General features: G+C 36.3%; 2 protein-coding genes across 6 annotated transcripts in view; both read left to right on the top strand.

The window, feature by feature from the left end:
- Positions 1 to 7,497: 7,497 nt before the first annotated feature.
- Positions 7,498 to 15,051, top strand: LOC109097424 (spartin-like). Of its 3 annotated transcripts, XM_019111065.2 has the most exons (8): positions 7,500 to 8,662; positions 10,761 to 10,955; positions 11,109 to 11,259; positions 11,692 to 11,886; positions 11,989 to 12,147; positions 12,309 to 12,399; positions 13,991 to 14,046; positions 14,344 to 14,478. In XM_019111065.2, exons 1-7 carry the CDS (start codon positions 7,952 to 7,954, stop codon positions 14,034 to 14,036), a joined length of 1,548 nt encoding a protein of 515 aa, XP_018966610.1. In that variant the 5' UTR covers positions 7,500 to 7,951; the 3' UTR covers positions 14,037 to 14,046; positions 14,344 to 14,478. The 3 variants fall into 3 exon arrangements, with proteins under 3 accessions (XP_018966607.1, XP_018966610.1, XP_018966609.1); XM_019111062.2 differs by lacking the exon at positions 13,991 to 14,046 and having other exon boundaries at positions 7,498 to 8,662; positions 14,344 to 15,051; XM_019111064.2 differs by lacking the exon at positions 14,344 to 14,478 and having other exon boundaries at positions 7,501 to 8,662; positions 13,991 to 14,221.
- A 3,390-nt stretch (positions 15,052 to 18,441) lies between these two features.
- LOC109097425 (serine/threonine-protein kinase DCLK1-like) overlaps positions 18,442 to 23,523 on the top strand; it is a 45,501-nt gene continuing 40,419 nt past the window's right edge. The window contains exons 1-3 of one of the 3 annotated variants that reach the window (XM_042765272.1): positions 18,442 to 19,044; positions 20,840 to 21,217; positions 21,649 to 21,992. In XM_042765272.1, the coding sequence (XP_042621206.1) occupies positions 20,860 to 21,217; positions 21,649 to 21,992 (702 nt within the window). In that variant the 5' untranslated portion in view covers positions 18,442 to 19,044; positions 20,840 to 20,859. The remainder of the gene's footprint in view (positions 19,045 to 20,839; positions 21,218 to 21,648; positions 21,993 to 23,523) is intronic. The other 2 variants (XM_042765271.1, XM_042765268.1) reach the window with 2 other exon arrangements.

Raw genomic sequence — 23,523 nt, 5'->3', positions numbered from 1 at the left:
AAGTTTCCAATTAAATTTGAAACTTAATTTAAGTGAATTAAGCAGATCTTTTTCTTTGTAGATCTACAACTTAACAAAAATCAGTAGATAAATGTATATTCAACTTTTTGTTTTAAATTTTATACATTTATCGACAAAGATATTGATACAAATATATATATGGAATGGAAAATTATTCATTTTTACAGTGTATGGACAAAACATTTTTCCATTTTATAAAACATCTTCTTTTGTGTTCCGCAGAATAAAGTAAGTCATACTACACGAGGGTTTGGGACAACATGAGGGTGAGTAAATAATGACCGAATGCTTATTTTTGGCTGAAATACCTCTTTAACATTCATTGAAGTATTCACTCTCCTTATAAAATGTGCAAGGATGAGAGTTAGAGGGCAATTTCTGCCTCTAGACATATATTGGCAGCATTCCACTGTCAGCTTAGATGCCTACTGGGGACTGTTGGTACCCTTCCTGAGTCCTGCTGTGTCTGCTCCTGTCCTTTGGGTCTTTCTAATTGCTCCAGCTAATGCTGGCGCTGAGGCACATGAGTGAATGCTGTTGGATTTTGATAAGAACAGTGCCTTGGCTGATTTTTCCTCTAATCCATAAAACTGTAAAAATCAGAGAAAGTTTCTTATTCCCCTGATGCAGGCGATTCAGCCCAGCTTTGGTGCATTTATTCCCATTGCACAAGTAGGTCGAATGTTGACTCACGGCATCACGTCAAGGCCGCCTGAAGCATTTTCATTAGACTGTGTGCTGACTTCAGGGTGAATGGGTTGCATTGATAATGAATCATTCGCTCACCCCGAGTCTGCTCTACTGCTTTTGACAAGAATGTCATGTTTGAAGAAGCTTTGTGGCAGACAACAGCAGTGTGTCAGTCAGGATTATTCTGTGAAATTCTCTAGGCACTATGGGAAGGTTTACACAGTGGAGCATGTCAGAGAAAGAGTCCATGGAGAGCACACTCTTTCGATTTTCCGTCTTCCAGTTTTTCCCAGCTGAGATGATGCTCTTTGCATAGTAATCCAAGTCTCTGTATTTCTCTGACAGCTCAGACAGTATCACCTTCTAGTGGCCTAGCAACTCACACTGTGACATATAGACATGGATATTTACATTTATAGTATGATTATTTAATAATTTGGCTCATATTTTCATCATTTATGGATGTTATCTTTATTTTATATCTTTAATTTTAAAACCTAATGTAAGTGAAGTTTAAAACAGGTGTGTACATGTTCAGGAAATGTATGGAATAGATATTAAATATAAGTTTTGATTTAATTTAATTTAAAAACTTTAAAAGGTATCTTTCTTAGAGAAGTCGTAGATTTACAAAACATTCAATTGATAAGTGTATGTAATCATTTGTCTTAAATTCTTAACATTTATGGACAAAGACATGGACACAAACAAGACTAAAAGTAGCAATGATGATATGATCCTATTTTAATCTAACTTAATAAAAGTGAATTTAAATGGCATACAGACACATAGATGTTCAGGAAATTACACGTATGGACAAATATATAGATTAATTCATTAATTATATGCTCCAATTTCATTTAATATATTGTACCTTTAATTTAAAACATGAATTGAAATGGTCATTTTCTTATAAAACATTCAATAGAACAATGTATATTTAATCGTTTGTCTAAAATTTCAACATTTATGAAAAGATGGATACAGAATGACTAAAATAGCTATAGAAAGATACATTCTAATTTAATTTAATTTAATTTAATTTTAATTAATGTAAGTGTCATACAGACATACATGTTCAGAAAACTTGATGAAAATGTAGATAAAAACAATTAAAAATAAATATGGGGTCTTCTTTTCCTCCTAGAAGTTCTAGACCTACAAAATAAATGCATATTTAATCACTCATTTGTTTCTTTTTCACAACATTTACAGGCATGCATATAACTTTAACCAAAGCAACTAATGCCATGCTTTGCTAGCTGAGCTACAGAAATATGTGAAACTCCATCATATCTGTCCTGAAGACTTTTGGCACCATTTTGCCATAGCTATAAACTAGCATCGACAGTTCTCAGCATATATGAGAACTGGAAATGTGTCGCTATAGCTCAGCTGCTGGCAGATTGTCTGCTGAAATACATCAAGATAATAGAATGGCAAGGACGAAGTACAATCTGCCTTACACAGCATACAGAACTCCTTATCCCAAACTTTAGACAATGTACATACATATACTGTACATTATACGTTATCAAATAAATCACTTTCTATGTTTCAGGGGGATTCCTTATACAAATGCTGATCTTAGGCCAATACACGTCAGAACTCCAAATAGGCTAACATACGTCAGTACCGTGAGTGTTCACTACATTCTCTGAATTTTCTAGTGTTGATGTCATGGGTTTACTTGTGAGGGAGAAGAATCCTCAAGTTTATATCCTCCTGAACTATATAAGCACAAACTTAATTTACAGCTCTGCAGTTTGCTATAACATGTCCTGATATTTGTTTATACCCATACCACCTGATTTCGATATCAGCAGTCTCAATCTTGTTGTGCAGCACAGATTACCCTGGCTTGTTATTGTTGAAATTTCTCTTTCTGCCAGACAAAGAGAAAACAACTGCAGGGAGGGTAAGGAGGAATTTGTCAATTCCAGACAAAGCCTGTTTTGACCATGTAGAGACAGGAATATTTCTTCTTATACTCTGTAAATCACAAATGATTGTATAGACATTCAGTCCGTTACTACTTTGTATATGAAATGTGGAGTTTTCTTGATCGATATGTGTTGAAATTTACAATAAATTCTCTGTTTGTGCTACAAACATGTCAGGGTTCTTTCTACTGTATGTGATCTTGTGCTTGAGATATTGAATTCAGCCCTGCTGTTTTTTATTGTACAGGGATCTTTAATTAGATTTATAGAGGCTTTGTAGTGTGAGACCTGCAGAGAATCTCAATTCTCAAGAAGTCCCTGGTCAAGGCCCATGCAGTGAATTGCTGAGTCCTACATCACATATTGAGAGCGGTCTTCGCAGGACTCAGACTTAAATGAGAGCCCATGCTGGTGTTAACATCCTTAAACATTCTCAGTATGAGCAGCACATCCACAGCCTTTCTCAGCTTTAAATCTGGGTTGGTGATAAGAAGTGTCAAGCAGTGGCAACTGTGTACTGCAGTGTGATATGCTGCTATAGCCTACTTCTTACTATCTTTCTTAATTCTTAAAATTATCATACATGCTGTTTGTGTGAACTAGAGACTACCTGGAATGTTTCTTAACAATCCATTTGTTGCACTGCAAGACCATAAAGGGAGATGCAGAAACTAAAGGGTTATTACATATAGCCTAGTCAACAACAACGTTATAGCACCTAAAATATACACTAAGATATAAATGGATGTTTCTGCAAATTTGGGCACTTTTATGTCCCAGGGGTTGGTTTTTATTAAAACAGATTTCTGCTTTTTGTGATAGGGCACCATTAAAACTTTCCTGTTAAAGCTCCATGCTTTCATCATTTATTTTACTGCTTTTGATGTACCCTACCTTTTTATGTAGACTATAGGTTTCTGTTGAACATTTGTCCCAGAGCCAAACTTTGAAAATCCATCATTAAAAAAATATGAATTCTTACACGTTTAAGACCATGATCTAACAGAGTGAAATAAAAACAACTGTTTAAAAAAAAAAAAAAAAAAATTCATAATTGTGACCAATCATAAAACACAATTTTGCACACACTTTTCTAAAACAATTTTTTTTTTTTTAAATGATTGATTATTTCAAAGGGTTACTAATGACACATCATTTGGTTATTTTCATGTCTGGGAAAAATTTGGGATTAAATGGGTTAAGAGTTTAATGAAGGTTTGTTCGAACTTTTTTTCTAATGCCTTTGATTCAAGTAGTTGTTCATAGTTGGAAATAACCTTAAATTGACTAATTTTTAGCAGATTAAATGGCTTCCCGTGGCTTCGCACCTCTTTCCCGACATCAGGAAAACCTCATGGGTCTGGGAAGAGGGGTTGGCCTGTGACGTCAGCACATCGAGTGCTACACTTGATCACGTGGTTGAACCAGTCATTGTCCAGTCAACTAAATCACCCTCATTCTTGCTGCCTTCAGAGCTTCTGCTTCTAGATGATTCTGTCCAAGATCTTGGTTCAGGTATGCTGAAAGATGAAGTCTATAAGAGAGGGTGTGTAAATATAAAAAGTAAAGTGTAAACTATTTGTTTACGGCTAAAACTGTTTTTACAATTCTTTTATTTTAGAATGAATCAATCACCACCAGGGCTGTAGCTGAGGTTTGCAGGGCCCCAGTGCAGGTTGTACCAGTGGGCCATGTTTGAAATTGTTTAATTTGTATGTTTGTTCTGTTTATTTATTTGTGCTATTTACACAATGTTTAATTTTTTTTTCTTTTCTAGTTTGTAGGTGTCCAGGTACAGAAACCAAATAATAACATGTAAAATTGCACTGCACAGTCTTCACTGTAAAAAATTATATATAGTCAAACCAAAATGTATTCAGACACCTTCAACATTTCTCACATTATTACAGTTTATTTGCTATAGTTTAGAAAATGGTAATAAAATATGACAAGAACTCTGACTTAAGCTGTGTCAGAACAAATTAATCTTGATAATGTCAGATAACTTTGATAGAAAGGTATGTAATGGATGTAAAGTATGACAATATTTACACCACTATCGATACTTTGTTGGCCAATTACCAAGCAATTCTTAATTTTGTTCAGTCTGTGGTGTAAAAAGTTTGCATTAGCAATTAAAGAAACACTTCAGCAAAACATGGTCAGGTCAAAGTGTCAGAATTTTGGTCCCAATTTTTATTTTTTTTATCAATTTTACTGGTAGTCAACTGTATGAGGAATTTTTTGGGTATAATATGTCACAGTTTATTTTATTTTGCTATACTCGCTTACATAAATGAACTATAGCTATAGTGTCCTGCACCCATAAAATATATCAAACTATATCTGGTGTCTATTTTTTGGTTTGACTGTGGATTAATTCTTGTTAAAACTACAAAGTAATTCAGTCAAGAGCAGTGAGTGATTTTTTTCATTTTCTTGGATTAACATTACAGCATCTAGTAGCTAAAGTAGGTGCGGTCACTTTAAAAGACATTATAATGATACACATCCGATTTCTTTCTCCACTGTTTACTTTCACTTAAGACATAACTGACATTTTTTTGTGGATACTCTCCAAGACGGGTATTTTGACAATTTTATATGCATTTTAAACTCTTGAATCTTTAAATTGGCAAGGCTTAAACATGTGCAAATGATAAGCTTTCGTGACTATACGCAGTACAGGCTTGTCAACTGACCTGTGCGTCTTTTTAGGCTGGCTTCAGCCAGTTGGTTGAGATCGCCGGTGGGGGGCCCCTATAATTGTCACTACTTTTTACCCCACTAATGACGGCTCTGGTCTTAACTATTAGTATACAACTACACTAACTTTGTAATTCTCAGCATCTGTCTGTCTATCTTTTTTTTTTTTTTTTTTTTTACTTATTTGTGTTTTATGTAAAAATGACAGCTTTAACCCTCTGGTGCTCTTCGGTCACTTTTGGCCGAAATTTTCTGTTTTGAATTTTTTTAAATCACACCTTCATCGGAATGGTACGATACTTGGTGACTTATCACATTTGGAATGTGAACACAAAAATTGAGGACATGATTTGAGCAGGCTAAGTGGTTGTAAAAGTCACACTTGTGGTCTTCGGTCAAATGGCCAACCATAGGAAGTGAATGGGAAATCGACAAACACAAATTCTGAGAATTTGTGTATAATCTACAAATCTGACACAATGCAGAAAAAAGTAAACCACAATGACAAGGTGAAACTCTAAAACAGCAAGAGAGTGCAAAACCAATACATCCACTCACATACTTATACACACACCCATGAACTGGAGTGACTGTAATGCATCAAATGTCTAAAATAAAAGCAATTCAACTACAATGCAGTAAAAAAGTGGACTGCAAGAAAGGGGTTACACTCTAAAACCACACACAAACTCAGTTACACACACTCACAAACACAATTTTACACCCTCAAATGATTTGATATGGCTATAACCAAAACAAGTCAGAAAACTGAAATACTTCTAGTAATTTTGAAAACATTTCTGTTCATTTGATTCTTTTTTAAAATGTTTTATGTAACAATGCTTTGTGTTCATGTTTGACTAGTAATAATTCAAAAACTGATGCTTCAAAAAAAAAAAATTATAGGCCTTTTATATAACGCTATATAAGAATCTTTGGCCTAAACCATGGAATTGCTCAAAAATAAACTCAAAAATTTGATTTTAAAGCCATTGACTATTTTAACATGAAATTCTGCATTCATTGAAAAGTAATATAAAAACAATTGTGTATTTTCAGTGGGCAGATATTGATCATATTTAGTGCCATGGAATTATCTCAAAATACAAATGAAAAAATATTATTGAGCAAATATATTTCATTGATTTTACTGGGACGAAAATTACATTTTAGGTGACTGGTCACTTTTTTGACCATGAAGATTACAAGTGTTACTCCCAAATTAAGGAGCACCAGAGGGTTAAGACATTGTCTATATAACAATTTTAACTACAGTATGTGTGGGACTACAGTAGTTTAAGTTTAATTTATATCTATGTAATCTCATCTTTTCTCTCTCTCTCTCTCCCTCTCTCTCTCTCTCTCTACTTTCTGTATAATGCACTAGGGTTTTTCTTGTTTTTGTTTTAAGTAGTGTAGTTTTGGTATAAACCCCGTAAATACTTGTGAGACAAATTGAGCTGTATGGTGTGGGGTTTTGGCAGCATGAAAACCTGATGCCTTCTATGGTTATAGCTTCATAAACTTCATAAACTCCATCTAGGGGTTGCAGGGCGCCCCCAACAGGCAATCCAAGAGAAACACAAGCGCTCAAAGTAAGCAGGCATTTGTAATGTGGGTGTTTTGGATTTTACCCTCTTCCTAATGCCTGATCTGGTGTTTCAGATATTGTGGAGTCTCTGCCTCTCTCTTGATGTTTTGGTGACTTGGCCAACAAATGAACTGCAGCACTTAAGTCTGTTGTAAATTGAATGATTGCTTTTTAAATGTGGCTTTTAAACTTCTCAACGTGATTTTTATCATAGGGTGCTTAAGACTATAAAGTAGTCAACAATATTGTGACTTGATTCTCTGTAAATCCAACGTGCTTTTGGTCTGAAGGCTGAAATAAACGAATGGTTTTGTACCACTTTGTTTCCTTTAAGGTCTCTTTTTCTGGTATACCATGTATTTTACTTGTATGCTACTTGCAATATCACGTAAACAACTGAATTTCAATAAACGAAACAAATCTGTTTCTGCCTAGTACACTAATTTGGTTTTATGGTGCACGACGACCTCTGCCGTTCGCTTTGACTTGCGTCTCATTTTACGAAAGAGAACTTGTTTATATTGTCGACCGGCTTATGTAGGGGAACATTATTTCGTAACGCTTAATCCATGTTAAGTGGCAGCAAACATAAGCGATCAAAACCGCACAGGTGGTCCATCGCGCGCTCTTAGTAAGCGTCATTGCGGTGCAGCTTGACAACACCACCCTCTCTATATTCAAGTTAGTCTTTAACTCCGATTTAGGCGCTATATCGTTTTGGGTATGAACGGAGACGAACAGATAGCCCGTTTATTCGGGTTGACTTTGTGCAACTTTTAACATCAGTAGAGCGTCAGTGACCAGAAGCTCAAAGAATTTTTTTCGTAATCTCGTTTAACCTGCTTGATGACAATACTGCATAATTTCGTCGAGTGACTTCATTGGAAAAATCTCTTCATTACTATTTTAAGCGCACGCTGTCAAAGATGCCACCCCTTTTGTAAGTTTCAAATAACTTTTTCGTTAGAAGGTTTATACATTTGCGCTTCCTGGCACGGTAATGGAGACCTCAGAACCGTCTGAAATCCGCACCATTCGTGAGAACTATGAGAAAGCGCTGCAGTCTCTCAACTCAGGGCTTCAGTATGATGAGATGGGGAATAAGGACCAAGCGCTGCTTCTGTACAAACTGGCCAGACAGCATCTTCTCGGCGGGCTAGAGGTGAACACCTACGGCGAGCGCTGCGTCGGGCGCTACTGGGACTTCGCGCGACAGACGCAGCTGAGGATGAACGAGACTCTGAGCACAATCACTGATCGTATAGAGGTGCTGGAGTCCACAGCGAACTCGAGTCAGCGCCTTTATCCGACCCTTCCTGTCCTCCAGGACCCCCAGCCAGTAGCTACCAGAACACCTCTCTCAGCTTCAGGGGGGGCCTCTGCTGAACCTGCCTCCCCTACGGTGGGCTTCACTGTACCTGCTGAACTTCCACCAGCCTACACTCCACAACCGACTGAAGGGCATCTGTCACTCTCTCATGGAGACAACGGGCCAATTCAAGCTGCTCCAAACCAGACACAGCGCCAGGCGTTTGCCCCAGTCAATCTCAGAGAGCTTGGCATGGAGATTTTGTTCTTGCCCAGTGGGGTGCAGATGTTCTTCGTTTCTGCTGAGGGTCAAGTCAGCGCCCCTTCTTATCCAGGATTCCTACGAATAATCATATACAACAGCCAGAACGGTAGTGCCGGCTATGCCCCAGCCTACCTACAGGTAAATAGTGTTTGGATAATATTTTTATTTATTACTAATGTCTATACTTGTGTTATTCTCCCCCGAGTTTTGTTATTGTTCACTAAATCTATCTAAATCATTTTTGGTAATTGAAATAAGGTTGAAGTGATATATGAATAGACTATTAGACAAAAAAATAAAGACCTTAAACCAAAAATTAGAGATGTTGTCTTGGGTGAAAAGTAAATGGTTAAAGATGAAGCGCTAAAAGTACTGACACTGAAATAAAAATAAATATTGGAATAATAAAAAAAGAAGAAAGCACACCGAAATTACTAGAACTAAAATTAAAACAAAATAAAAGCTCATTCAAATTAAGCACTATAATAGTATATAAATACTAAATTGTGAAAGATATGAACTTTTTTGTTTATCATAAAATAATTTGAATTAATGTATGCTAAAAATGAACTTTGCGAAAAATGTGATAAGAAAAACTTAATTTAACAGGTCTTAAGAAACCTTATTCAAAATAAATATTTTATAGATGTGTAGTGTGCCAAAGACACAAATATTAAAAATTATTATTATTATTTTTTTTTTGGGTGTGTGCGCATGAATTAAGTTCATAATATTATGAAAGTCTTTTGTTTGAAACTTTGATAGCATTGCATTATATACACCCTTATTTGTGCTAAACAAACCATTCATCACCTTGACAAGAATTGTATAGATTCACACTGCACACCAGAGAAGTCTTGTGATGATCACATGAATCTGGGTGTTTTTTCTTTTGTTTTTAAAAAGAATTACGTCTATGTAGGGTTTGGTTGTTGAACATCAGTTCATGGCTGACAGCAAAATAACTGCGATTACAGTCATGCTTCTCATGTTATACAAATATACACTTTCTTGAGCATTATAGAGCAAAGAGAGAAGTAGAAACCTTGTGTTATTTATTAAGAGAAGCCTTGGGATTATTTAGTATGGCTCATTTGATAGGTAGTATTTAAGATGACTTTTAAACTCAGGAAGTGTTTCTTTCAGTTGGTTGTTTGTGTCACTCAAATCTGACGTGGATTAGAACCGTTTCACTTTCAGACGTCAAACAGGTGGTTTCACAGTTCCACCTCTTCTGTCAAACCCACAAAAGCCTGTCCAACCTGACTGTGTGGAGGCTACAATCAAAGGCTTTAGGTCTGTTTAGGCTGTGCAGTGCTAGAAACAGTCTGTGATGCCAGGGTTCTTTGTACAGAGTGGCTCTGCATGCTGTTTCAGCAAATAGAAATCTCATTGAATGGCTGAGCGTCGGCTCAGTGCAGTATTGGCTCTGGGGCTTGATTTAGGACACGTGGAGTCCACGCGTTTACTGCTTTCCACAGTGGTCTTTTGTCCCACTTTAGCAATCCAGAACAAAGGGTGGCTTTCTGAATAATCACACCGTGCACAAACATATGCAATATAATTGCAGTCTTATTTGACCCCAGTTGTCCCTCATATGCACAATGACATCCAAATAACACATTAATCTTTATTGTAGTTTAAAGCAGGGGTCATCAAACTTTTTGATGCTCAGAACCCCAAAATATGATGGTCTCCCACATATAAATTGCAATAATTGCAATACATTTATTTAGCTAACATTTTTCTTATTGAATTATAGCCTAAAAGTTATGAATTATTTGAAAATATAAATTACATTTGCAGCATTTTTTATTTCTCTTAACTATGCTTGTAATTATTGATATTAATTGTTTAATCTCTAATGAAGTTTTAAATCCTAAAACCTTCTTGTTAAAATCTATTGCTGTCAATACAATAAAACCATGATTAATCACATGAACAAATTTTGTAAATATTCATTATTCAAAAAATAAAATAAAATAAAGTTGCAATTAAAACAAATATTACAAGAGTACAATTTACAAGAAAATACTATTTCAGTGTTTTTTTTCTACTTCGAAATTTCATGTTTAATTCAGTGTGTTACTTGCTGTTTCTTTGTAACTGTTTATTTATTATCAATTTCTGAGTGAATTGTTTTTACGCCAAAGTAATTAATTACAGTTTAAAGGCAAGTAAAAATCATGTACCGGAAAAAAGTCTTTAAATTTTTATTAAAATTTTGTGCTTGCAGGTTTGTGAATGGATCTACCCACTGTACCCAGATTCACCGGTCTTTCTTAGCAACAAAGGTGTGTTCACATTTCCCAATACCAGCTCAGCAGTGCCGGGGTCCTATGTTGGTGTGGTGCTGTCCTCAGAGCTGCCTGCATCAGACAGGGATCTGTTCCAGGAACAGCTGTCCGCTCTGGCACAGCTTAGGGTCCAGGTACCCAATCTCAAATTTGATTTTGCTAAAATGTATGATTATTTGAAAAAATGATAAAATCAACAGTTTTATTGAACTCTGAATCTATGCACTTGGTTTTGTGTAGCTCACTTTTGCTACGTATTACTCATAACTGAGGGATTTTCTTTTAAGGTAGATGAAGATCAAGGTGGCACTGCAGGAACAGACATTAACCTGAGTGGGAAGGTTCCTCCTTCAGAAACACCTCTAACCCAAACACCAGGAGGGGAGGAAAAAACTGTTCCTCTGTGGAGCGAAAAAATATCACAGAACATTCTAGCAGGTCTGAACTTTAAGATTAAAGTTATGTAACCTGACATTTTGATAGGAATCTCATTGGATAGCTAGTGTATTTGTTTCTTCTACTGAAGTAGAAGTTAAGAAGACATGATCTCTTAAAAATAAATATTGGCATCTATGGTTCCATGAAGATCCATTGAATCTTTCCACTGAAAAAAAAGTTCTTCATATAATTAACATTCTTCTAGGAAAGAAATTGTTCTTTTAAGAACTGATCACTGAGAGGTTCTTTAGGGAACCAAAAATGGTTCTTCTATGGCATGATTGTGAAAAACCCTCTTTGGAACCTTTATTTAAGAGTGCACTGAACACTTATTGATGCATTTTTATAATTAGCCACTAGAGGCCACTCTAATACACTCTAAGGGAAAACAAGCACTAAAGGTATTGTGATATTTTCACTGTGGTTGTTCAGGGACCTCCTGGCTGAGTCGGGGGCTTGTGCGAGGAGCTGAAGCTACCGGTAAAGCCATCCAGAAAGGAGCATCTAAGCTACGAGGAAACATCACTCCAGAGGAGACCCCAGCAGAGGTCAGCCCCAAGGTCACCAAAGGCCTTAATGCAGCTAGGCAGGCCACTGGGGGTGCTGTGAAAGTCAGCCAGTATCTAGGTAAAACAATGGTGTAATTAGATTTATCAAATACTGAAATATTTATAGCTTTTCTTTATCCTGTTTTGCAACATGTATAATACATTTTGTTTTAATCACCAGTGGATGGTGTTGCTGCTGTAGCTGATAGAGTTGGGAAAGAACTTGCTCCACACGTAAAAAAACATGGTAGCAAACTCATTCCAGAATCCCTCAAGAAAAGTAAAGATAACTGCTCCAACATGGATGGAGCCAAGCTAGTGGCAGGAAGCAGCTTACAAGGTAAACAAATAAATCATTTGGATGTTCTGAAAGGCTTGTGCCATTTTACTTTTGTCCTGCTAAATTAAGTGAAATATATCAAACTTTAAGACATTAATACTCCTTTATAACTTTACAAATGGTATTTTAGTTCATGTTTAGATGCAAAATGTGTTCTATAGGATTGTCAACTCTGTGGTCAAGTCTGGAAACAGCAGCAAAGACCATTGGCAAAAGTATAACTTCAGAGACGGTGACTACTGTGAGGCACAAGTAGGTGTTTTTTTTTTTATTGGTTTTTCAGGATTCACTGATTCACAGTTTCTCTTCTGCTTTCCTTTTAATCTTCTTCCCACCCAAGAGTCTAATACTGCTAGTTTTTTTTTTTTTTTTGCTATATACTGGGGTGTAACGGTACATGTATTTGTCCTGAAATGTCACGGAACTGATATCATGGTTTGTTTGCGTAACTTGTCCTAGGAGTAAAGTTAGTAGTAGGTATTGGTTTAAGAGTGGGTCTATTTTGTAATTTCGGTAAAGGGTTTTGTTGATGAGGAGACTATCCGAATCAAAATTCAAATCCAGAACAAGTTCAGAGGCTGCGTTTACACTTGGCATTAACATGCGATCACCGTGATCAAGCAGATCGGATCATCAGTCAATCAGAATATGGCGCGTTTACACTTGTCAACATCAACTGACTTTTCTATCTGGATAACCGATTGGATCTGTCTTTCCTGCGCAATATTCAAATAAGTCTTCAGAGAATGGCCCGGTGCAAAGTCAACCTGAAGTGGTGGGTTTTCTTTTGAAAAGCATTTTTAATCGTGGGACATTTTACAAAGCAAAGATAAGTGTAGGAGTCTCACTAGTCTCCACACGGGTGTTCTCTGTCTTTTTTTCTGACAGTTCGCGAGAGAGGGGGCGGCGTTTTGCATGACGTCCCCCTGCGAATGCAGACACGATGGCTGGTTTGCATTTACATTACACTGAGATCCGATCACAATGTGTCCCCGACTACCTCTGGACCAGGACACGCTGATCGGATAACATTCCGATCAGAAGTGCGTTTACACTTGTCTTTTCAAGTGTATGTGGACAACATCCGGATACAGGTCGCATGTTAATGCCAAGTGTAAACGCAGCCAGAGACGCCATGCAAGAGCTCTAAGAACCGCCTGCTTGTTTTAAATCAGCAGTGTGGAAAAGTTTGGGGTTCTAGAGATGCACTGGTCGACTGACTGATCTCTATTCCAGAATTGCACACAAACTGCTTTGCCATCATTTCCCAAAATGTAATTTGTGTGGAATATTTATGAGGTCTGTAAAGAGAAGAATGTACTGTACTGTACCAGGCAGATCAAGCTCACCGTTCGTGATGCTTGAAATCCAGGAAGACAAATGTGTGGGGGTTTATATGAATGTATATTTGAAAGGAACTGACCGTCTCCAGAAAAACTTTGATGGCATTTTATTTTCCTCTTACCTCCATATAATGCCCAAGGAAAAACTGCATCACTGCTGTTCCATAAGCGCCACCTGCTGTCATTTTCATTCAGTCCATCGGCACTGTCTTATGTAGAATAATTTTACAAATCAAAAATTCTGTTTTTGCTTTAAATCTTGAAATTATACAATCTAATTAAAATCAAAAACAACTGCTCATGCTACATGTAGCATTACTGTCTGTTCAAAAAGAAATAAAAAAAAAAAATTCCTGATGTACCGAACTCGTATTGAACCGTGATCCCAAAACCGAGGTACTTACTGAACAGGGACTTCTGTTACACCCTTACTATATACCTATCCAAACTTCAGTGCTTTGGGAAATGGATTAATTTACTCTTTCCTGTTGCTTTTTCAGATTTAGGGGTCTAGGAAGCCTCTTGGACCCCCCTAGCAGCATATAAATGGTGGCGGGTAAAAACACACTGCATTTTCTGACTAATGACTCTGCCAAATTCGAACCTACCCACAGTGCCTTATTTACTGACCATTACTGTCCATTCAGTGGTTGCTGAGAATGTGCTTATTTTCTTATTAACAATCCTGTCAGATTGTTTTGTGAATTAAAACTGAGGTGAATGCAACATTTCGTCTGCTTACTGTTCTGTTCATTTTAAGATGTTTGACATTCTCAAAAATCGAATAGTCAACAACATAACATGAACTTCTGTCGGGTCATTTAGCTCAGAATATCTCCATGTTTGTGATCAGGTATGGAGACGAGGCAGGACAAGCTGCAGACACTGCAGTCCAGTCTGCTGTCAATGTAGGTATCACAGCATTTAATGTGGACAACCTGGGAGTCAAGAGTATACTGAAGACCACAGGCAAGCACACTGCAAAAGCAATGGTGAATGATGGTTCAGAAAGAGAAGGAACTGAGAAGGAAAAGCCACCTAAGAAAGGGCAGGATGAGAAAAAACAATGAAATATTAGCCATCATGAATTAACTTTTTATCATGTATAGTCTTGTAGCACAAAAGGCCTATACTGGGCAATGTTTACAGAAAGATGCACTTAAACAAGTAATGTTTTAGGAAAATGTACTACCCATGTTACACTTACCTAAAGATGTTTTTTATTTTCTTAAAGATATTCAGATGGTTATTTTTATAGAAGGAAAGCACAACTGGTTATTTCATTTTATTTGACCTTGTTTGAATGATTATTGCAGAAGTATCATTGACTTTATTTGTATTTGCATTCAGCTTTCTTCAGATTCAGATGAGAACTTGGATTTAAACTAAGAATTAATATCACTGTACTATATTAGCCTACTGTTTTTGACATTCTTGTGGCTTATGTTAATCTTCAGTAGCATAAACCAAAAAACCATATTAAAACCATTTGTAGCTTAACTTTTTTTGTTGTTGTTAAATTACAACTGCCATGGTTGTAATAAAGAAAATTCTTCTTGCATACTTTCTCCTAAACATGATTTTATACAGATTTGTCAAATCATCCTAAACCAATGTGAAGGCCCGTTCAAAATATATTTTCTCAGTGTCTTTATCATTAATTACTCAGACTGAAGATGGGAGAAACTGATCTCAGAAATTATGAGTTATCCCAACTGCAAGCAGAAGTTGAGCAAGAGAGAGAGGTCAAGTCCAATCATCTTAAAGCGATGGCTTGACTCCTGTCATGAAAAGCAGCCATTGCAGTTGCACGTTGGTTAGATTTATTATTTAGCAAATTTGTGAATCGTTTTAAGGGAGATGTTACAGGACTCTGTCTGACCTGAGAAGCACACTGGCAGATTTGGAGAAGAGACTTCACAGTGTAGATGGAGGTCTAAATGATCGAATGCAAGAAACATCGACCTACCAATATTGGACTAATAATCTGGTTAGAAAAAGCACAAATTCGTACATTAATTAAAGCCAAGCTGTATCTCAATCTCTGCTCAGAGAACAAGTGGAAGACGAGATATGAGAGACAGCTGGAGCTGAAGAAGCAGCTGGAGAAACAAATAAGCTTTGTTCGGGAGAGACTTGAGACCTTCCGTGGTGATCTCACAGCTCGCTTTAAAATGAGATGACACATAATTGTTGTTGCTATAGTATAGTATCTTATCATAATATAACCGCAGCCTTTATATTTTGTAATTTATGGTGTTTTTAGGCCTCCTTTATAGTGTGTTGCTGCAATCAGTCTGTAATGATACAAAGAAACACTTGGGGGCACCTGCTAGAAAAATAACAGGACAATTCAGTTGAAATGCTTTGTGGTGAAAAAAAAGTATCATCCACTCAAAATTATGGTCATAGTACATATCCAAAGTTTCACATACTTCATTCATGGTTTCCTCTGCTGACTCTCTCTTCATCATCTTCATTGCATCTGTCCATTGATGGTTGTTCTTCAGTTCTGATCAAATTAATGATCAAGGGTCTTCTGCTGATACAGAATGAAATATGAGGCAGGCACAGTCAAGCCGTTTTTATACTTTGGAGTTGTGAGGGAATGAGCCATACTGTTATTTTGATTGTGTACACTGCACCACTGTAACTTCTGTCTTACTCTTCAGATCGACTGGCTTCTATTCGCTCATATGATGAAATATCAGAGGAAAGCAATTCAGCCAAAAAAAAAAAAAGCAACCAACTTCCAAATCTTCTTAATAAAGTTGTAATTATAAATTTTAATTTAAACCTTAATTATATAAATATAATTAAATCAACAAATTATATAAAATATAGTGGCATACAGTACCCTAAATTAAAAGTAATTATTTTAAATAATTATTCTTTCTAAAATTCTAAATGTCACAGACGTGTGGCATTCAGAAAACAGTTTTTTTATTTTATTTTTTTTTAATATACAAAATATACCTCACGCCCTCTGTCTGTGCAACATAGAAGTGACGTTTTAATTTATGCATCAGTTCCTGCATACACATTTACTTTTCAGCGGTTATTGTTGCATGGTGCAATTGTTTCTCATTACAGCCTGGCAAAGATGAATATGGTTTTCTGCCAAAGACAAGATTAAAATCAATCTGCTGAGACCGCCTGAAAAAAAAAAAAGAAAAGTTAATCAGTGAGAAGTAATCTGTAAATGAGGAAGCTAGAAAGACTTGGGTGAGCCATGCCACAGGGATGGGATGATAATTAAAATATTTAAAGAGTGAAAATGTTTGGGGTCACTCATGACCCCAGGCAAATATTCTTCTATTTATCCCTATCATATAATCATACAGTACATAAGAACATTCTTTGTACTTTTTCTTTAAGCAATAATTCACTCCAAAATGAAAATTTACTCCCATCCAAGATATAGATGAGTTTCTTCATCTGAACAGATTTGAAGAAATTCAGCATTACATCACTTACGATGCAGTGAATGGGTGCCGTCAAAATAAGAGTCCAAACAGTTTATAAATACATCACAATAATCCATATAATCCACAAGAATTCAGTCCATCAGTTAATGTCTTTAAGTGAAAAAAGCTTGTTTGTATGAAACAAATTAATCATTAAGAAGTTTTTAACATCAAACAATTAATTGTGGATTATTGTGATGTTTTTATCAGCTGTTTTGACTCATTCTAATGGCATCCATTCACTGCAGAGGATCCACTGGTGAACAAGTGATGTATTGCTTTCCCCAAATCTTCTCTGATAAAGAAACAAACTCGCCTACATCTTGAATGGCCTGAGGGTGAATAAACTATGAGCAAATTTACAGTTTTGAGTGAACTATTTCTCCATTTGTTCAGATACATTTTTTGTTCTTTTTATTCAGGATGCTCTCAGACAGAGGCTGAAATTGTGAGAATCAAACCTATCACTGTGGTGTTTATAGCACCATGCAGTTGAGCTACTTAACCAAAGATAATATCCAAAATGTTGCGTTTGAACAATGATGATGTGTCACTATAGCTGTCCTCAACACTGGATATGGGCAGAAAGCAGCAGATGGTTCGAGCCCGGAGGACAGCACTGGGTCCAGACAAAACGTAAATGTGAAAATGCACTGAACATAGTCAACTGACACCACTTTGGTTCATAGAAATCAATCCCAGGTCTTATTTTTTTCTTGAAACATTTTTTTTAAAAACTTGGGGGGAAAAAAACATGCAGGGTTGAGCATTCATTAATTACAAGTAAATCCACATTGCGACCAGAATGCAATTGTCTCATCATGTAGCCTATACTTATTCATTTCCCTGTTATACTAAAATCGTGAGTAACAAGACCAATCCAAGAATGAGCAATAATTTAGCGATAGTTCACCCAAAAATGATTTAATCTGTCATCATTTACTCACCCTCGTGTCTTTTCAAACCTTTGCTAATTTATTTTTCCTTCTTAACAGCAGTGGATTTTTAACTTTTTTTTTCTTTTGTGCTCTGCAGAACAAATCAAAATCAAACAGGTTTGGATATATCGCGCGTTTCTTGGTGAACTAACCCTTTAATATTCAGTTATTCAGGTATAATTGTCCTATATATAAAAATGCAATTAGCATTAAAATTTAGACGGATGGTCTGTTTTTGGTTGCTGTAACTTTTAAATACTTTGTTAAAATATTGGATGTCATAAATCATCTTTTTATCTGTTTAAAACAGAGGCCAGGAGAGGATGAAGCAACATTCAAAAATGATTAAGGCGTCAGTCAAAAAAGCACCATGCAGCAAGGAGTCGACTCCCTCGATTAAAACATTAATGCACTTAAGGGATTTTTTCAACATTTTCAATTTTCAATTTTCAATTTTCAATTTTTTTTTTTTTTTTGATTACATAGACTGAACTTCAATGACATTCACTGAATATTTTTAAATAAGTTTAAAAAAAACAACAACAACTTGACTCAGTGGGTTTCCTCAGCTTATTTCATTTCACGGTAATTTCTTTAATTAAATAGCCTATATTGTCATATCAGATGTTTGTTCTGTTATGAAATCATTTTAATTGCATGCTGACGAGTCAAGGTTAAGACGATGTGTTTTATATAGGCTAATTATGTAGGCAAATTTTAGAATAGCCTACACCTACATAATTATTTTTAAAAACTAATTGATGTCGTTAATGTTATTTTATGATCAAAGAGAGTTTGAACACGTATACAAACACATGTTCCTCTGAGTCGTGAGGGAGCTTCGAGAAAGACTTTGTGGAGCAGCCTCACCGTAGAGGACCGAGGCGGTGTGTGTGTGTGTGTGTGTGTGTGTGGAGAGAGAGGGAGGGATGGCTGTGGCAGGTCTGCTGTGCGGGGCTGAATGTAAATCACTGCAAGACACGGAGGAGAGAGAGAGAGAGCAGCAGCTGCCGACCGACAGCCAGCCTCCTCTGCGGGACAACAAAGGAGGTGCCGGGCTCACATCACGACTCCTGTCAGCACAACTCAACATCTGAATCGTGTTTATAGAGAAGAAATCTTGAATATTCACTAAATCTTCACCTTAAGGCAAGTAGAAAGGTCTTTTTTCTTTTCTGTATATGAAATTAAGCAAACCGAAAGCTCGCAAATATTTGGACCTGTCTTTGAATATTGTTTTGCTCATTCTAATTCATTTTGATAGTTCGGCTTATTAGTTATGTCATTATGGTCAGCGACGTGACGTTCATTTTTGTCCGGATCAAAGTTATTCGAAAATACACTAAGAAATTCAACTGAAACAAGTTTTCTTTGTAAGGATCAAAGTAATTTTCCTATAGTGTTTGCGCGACGTAGTCAAACTGTCATTGTTGGGAAATATGTAGTAATTGGGCATAATGTTTTATTATTATTTCTTTTAAAATATAAGTATTTGTATCAGTGTCACTCAGTTTTGTGTGTGTGTCTGTGTATGTTTTTAAATATTCACATATTTTGAGCTTTTATGAAAGGGCTTGTGTTCTGGTCGAAAAAACCCTCTTGGTATTACTAATAATGAATTTGTTTTTAAAAAATCTTTGAGAAATGTTTTTATTTTTTATTTTTTGGAAAACGTACTTTTTACTTTACAGTTAAACCACTTTATGAGTTTTTAACCTAAAATAGTGGTAAAAAAATTATTTTTCAAACATGTAAAGCAATATGAATACAAAAATCTCATGGCATTTAACATCCATATTTTTTACATCCTTATTGGTCATTGATCCTGAAATCAAGAAATAACTATTGGTCAACGTATTAATGTACGCTACACCATAATACTGTAGACTTTTGAGCACATTTTCAAATGTCACACGTTAGTGTTTGCCATGTCAAAGTGACACTGTCAACAACAGACTGACAGTCGCATGATTTAATTAGCTCTAAGAAACATATAACCTTTAAAAGGTTATTTTCAGACCAGACATTAATTGACACCCATGTCACAGGGTTAAAAGAGCATGCAAGGTTAAAGGAATACCCCCCCCCCCCCCTATGGAATACACCCCTAACTTTGTTCGTCTTCGGAACACAATTGAAGATATTTTGGATGAAAACCGGGAGGCTTGTGACTGTCCCATTGATTGCCAAGTAAATTACACTGTCAAGGTCCAGAAAAGTATGAAAGACATCGTCAGAATGGTCCATCTGCCATCAGTGATTCAACCGTAAAGTTATGAAGCGACGAGAATACTTTTTGTATGTGAAGAAAACAAAAATAACGATTTTATTCAACAATTTGTCTCCTCTGTGTCTCTCCGCATCAACGTAGCGCCATCTTGGAGAATATCCACTGAACGCAAGCAGCATACACTCTTCTGTGTCAGCCACACTGCACGGATGCGCTGTTTTCGTTCAAATCAAATCGTTTATGCACGTAGAAAACGTATCCTTGTGTCTTGGCTGACACAGAATAGCATACGCAGTTTGCGTTCAGTGGATATTCTCCAAAATGGCGCTACTTTAATGCGGAGAGACACAGAGGATTCAAATTGTTGAATAAAGTCTTTATTTTGGTTTTCTTCACGTTCAAAAAGTATTCTCGTCGCTTCATAACGTTACCGATGAACCACTGATGGCAGATGGACTATTCTGTGGATGTCTTTCACACTTTTCTGGACCCTGACACTGTAATTTACTTGGCAGTCAATGGGACAGTCACAAGCCTCCCTGTTCTCATCCAAAATATCTTAAATTATGTTCCAAAGCTGAACGAAGCATTTATGGGTTTGGAACGACATGGGGGTAAGTGATTAATGACATTTTCATTTTGGGATGGAGTAACCCTTTAAAACAAACTCAGTTTGGTAACTTATTTTTTCCATATTTAATTTTTACACTTTAGACCTAATTTGACTGGACGACATGGAGGAACACTTTGATGAGAGGGATAAAGTGCAACGCAACAGCCGAAGCGCAGGACGGGCAAATGGGCTCCTCAGTCCCACTCACAGCGCCCACTGCAGCCTGTACCGGACACGCACCCTGAAAGCTCTGAGCTCAGAGAAGAAGGCGAAGAAAGTGCGCTTTTACCGCAATGGTGACAAGTACTTCAACGGCATAGTGTATGCCATCTCATCGGACCGGATAAGAACCTTTGACGCTTTGCTGGCCGACCTCACCCGAACCCTCTCTGATAACGTCAACCTGCCCCAAGGGGTCAGAATCATCTACACAATCGATGGCTCCAAAAAAATCACCAGTGTAGATCAGCTGATGGAAGGTAAGAAGTTGTCTTAAGCTGCCTTTCGGGGTGGGTTTAGGTAGGGTAGTATGTTTTATGATGTTCCGCCTGCTTCTAAAAAATCTAGAAATTGCGGCTAAAATGTGTAGGCGATATGAGCGCAAGTTTACATTTTTGTGTTTCCATTTTTTTCCCAAAGTTTCCATATCTTGGTGCCTTGAATGCATTTGGATTCTCAAAATCAGAGCAGTAGATGTGACGGCAAGGATACAAAATTAGGGCACTCGATAAGCATTTAAGTCTGCATGGCTTTACCATAAATCAATGCATTTTAACAGAGATGACAGCACAATCGACAATGCCTCAGGTCTTTTGCCTAAAAATTAAACTCATGCTCTCATAATGTTCATAGAAAATTTGTAAAATATCACTCGACGTATCCTGTGACTATGTTCTCTCAATTATTTTAGGTGAGAGTTATGTGTGTGGCTCCACCGAAGCCTTTAAAAAGCTTGACTACTCCAGTAACGTCAACCCTAACTGGTCTGTGAATGTGAAGGCCTTGGGCTCCAGCAAGTGCCCCACGTCTCTAGCCAGCTCGAAATCAGAACCGCAGTCCAAAGAGGGCAAAGACTTCATCAGACCCAAACTGGTCACCATCATCCGCAGTGGGGTGAAGCCACGGAAGGCAGTTCGCATCCTGCTCAACAAGAAGACAGCCCACTCCTATGAGCAAGTTCTGACTGACATTACAGATGCTATAAAGCTTGATTCTGGTGTTGTCAAGAGGATCTACACCCTTGAGGGAAAGCAAGTAAGATTGCTTGTTTATTAATGGAAATCTTGATATTGCTGCAGTAATTTAGTCAATTTCATAGTCTGAAAGGAGAATCTGTTTTGTGTTGTATCATGATTGTTATGTAAAGTTGATTCATTCATGTGATTTTACCTCAGACAACTAATGAATTTCATAATAGTTGTTGTTATGCAAGCTCACCCTTTGAACTAGCATGGAAAACTTGAAAGCTTACTGAAATTGCACATTGGGAGTCCCAGATAATTGACTGGTAGTGAAATAGAAATGTTAGAAATGATTCATTAATCAACAGCTGAGTTCCCTCTTCCTTTGTTATTGTAATCAGTTGACTCAAATACTTTATAGACCTAAAAGTGTTTTGAATTGTTCTTCTCTTGTAGAAACTCAAAAAATATCCTAGAAATAAGGAGCTCAACATCCAAACAATTTTGCTCTTGTTTTTTTATCCTCTGAAATGAATTCAGTCCACAAGCCTTGAATTATAAATAATGAAGCCTCATTATTTCAAATGCTACAGCAGAAATCTCCCCCTAACCTGCAGCCAGATTTATGGCAGATCTAGTGTAGTTTATGAATGGGAATCTGTGTCTTTGCCCACACACACTCAACATGAGAGAACAGGTTGCTCAGAGCATACAGAAATAACTCGGGCTTCTGCTCTCATTTAAATTCCTCCCACCTTTTCGTGCTGTTCTGAAACATCTGTGCTGCCCCACACATGCAGAATGACAGAAGGGCACACTCATGCATGACGTGCTTGGATGTACGTGAATGTATAAACAAAATTCTAAATATTTGATCATACACATTGTAAATAACCTCCACATCTTACTGTACAGTGCAGTTCAAAAGTTCACTTTTGAAAGCTTTTTTCCCTCCAATTTTATGTGCTTAGCAAATTTTATTATCAGGATAAAAATTTAAATTAAAAATTATTATTTTTTTTACATTTGTTTTATGTTTGTATTTATTTTTCCCCCTTTTGGAGTAAAAAACACAGCACTCAAACTACATGAACTTCTACAGATTTGAGAATGATCCAAAGAACATGTGCTTCAGTGGAAGGAAATTCGACCTTTTGTTAAAAAGTCACATGGCTAATGTTGCAAATTTGCTTATTTGAACAGAAACTTAAAAATAAGGTAGAATCTTAAATATTTCTAATTCATTTTACGTCATAAATTATTATTTTTTTGTTTAAATTTTTTTTTTAATCCTAAAATGCTTTATTTGCAGGTTTTATTCTGAATCAGGGTTATTTTAGTATTTCATTGAGATACTATTATACTTTTTATTAATATTTCAAATATTTTTTTGTTTTGTGTTTCCATTTTAATTTTAAAGTTTTCTCTTTTTTTTACTTTAAGTTATTTTAGTACATAAACTAGCAACTAGATTATATATATAAACTAAAACTAAAACCAAAAAATGTTGGTTAAATATATATAAAAAATTATATATATATATATATATATATATATATATATATATATATATATATATATATATATATATATATATATATATA

This window comes from Cyprinus carpio, chromosome A10 (genome assembly GCF_018340385.1).
Source record: "Cyprinus carpio isolate SPL01 chromosome A10, ASM1834038v1, whole genome shotgun sequence".
NCBI classification, from domain to species: Eukaryota; Metazoa; Chordata; class Actinopteri; order Cypriniformes; family Cyprinidae; genus Cyprinus; species Cyprinus carpio.
The sequence above is the reverse complement of the archived record's forward strand: the minus strand, read 5'-3'. Positions and strand labels throughout refer to the sequence as shown.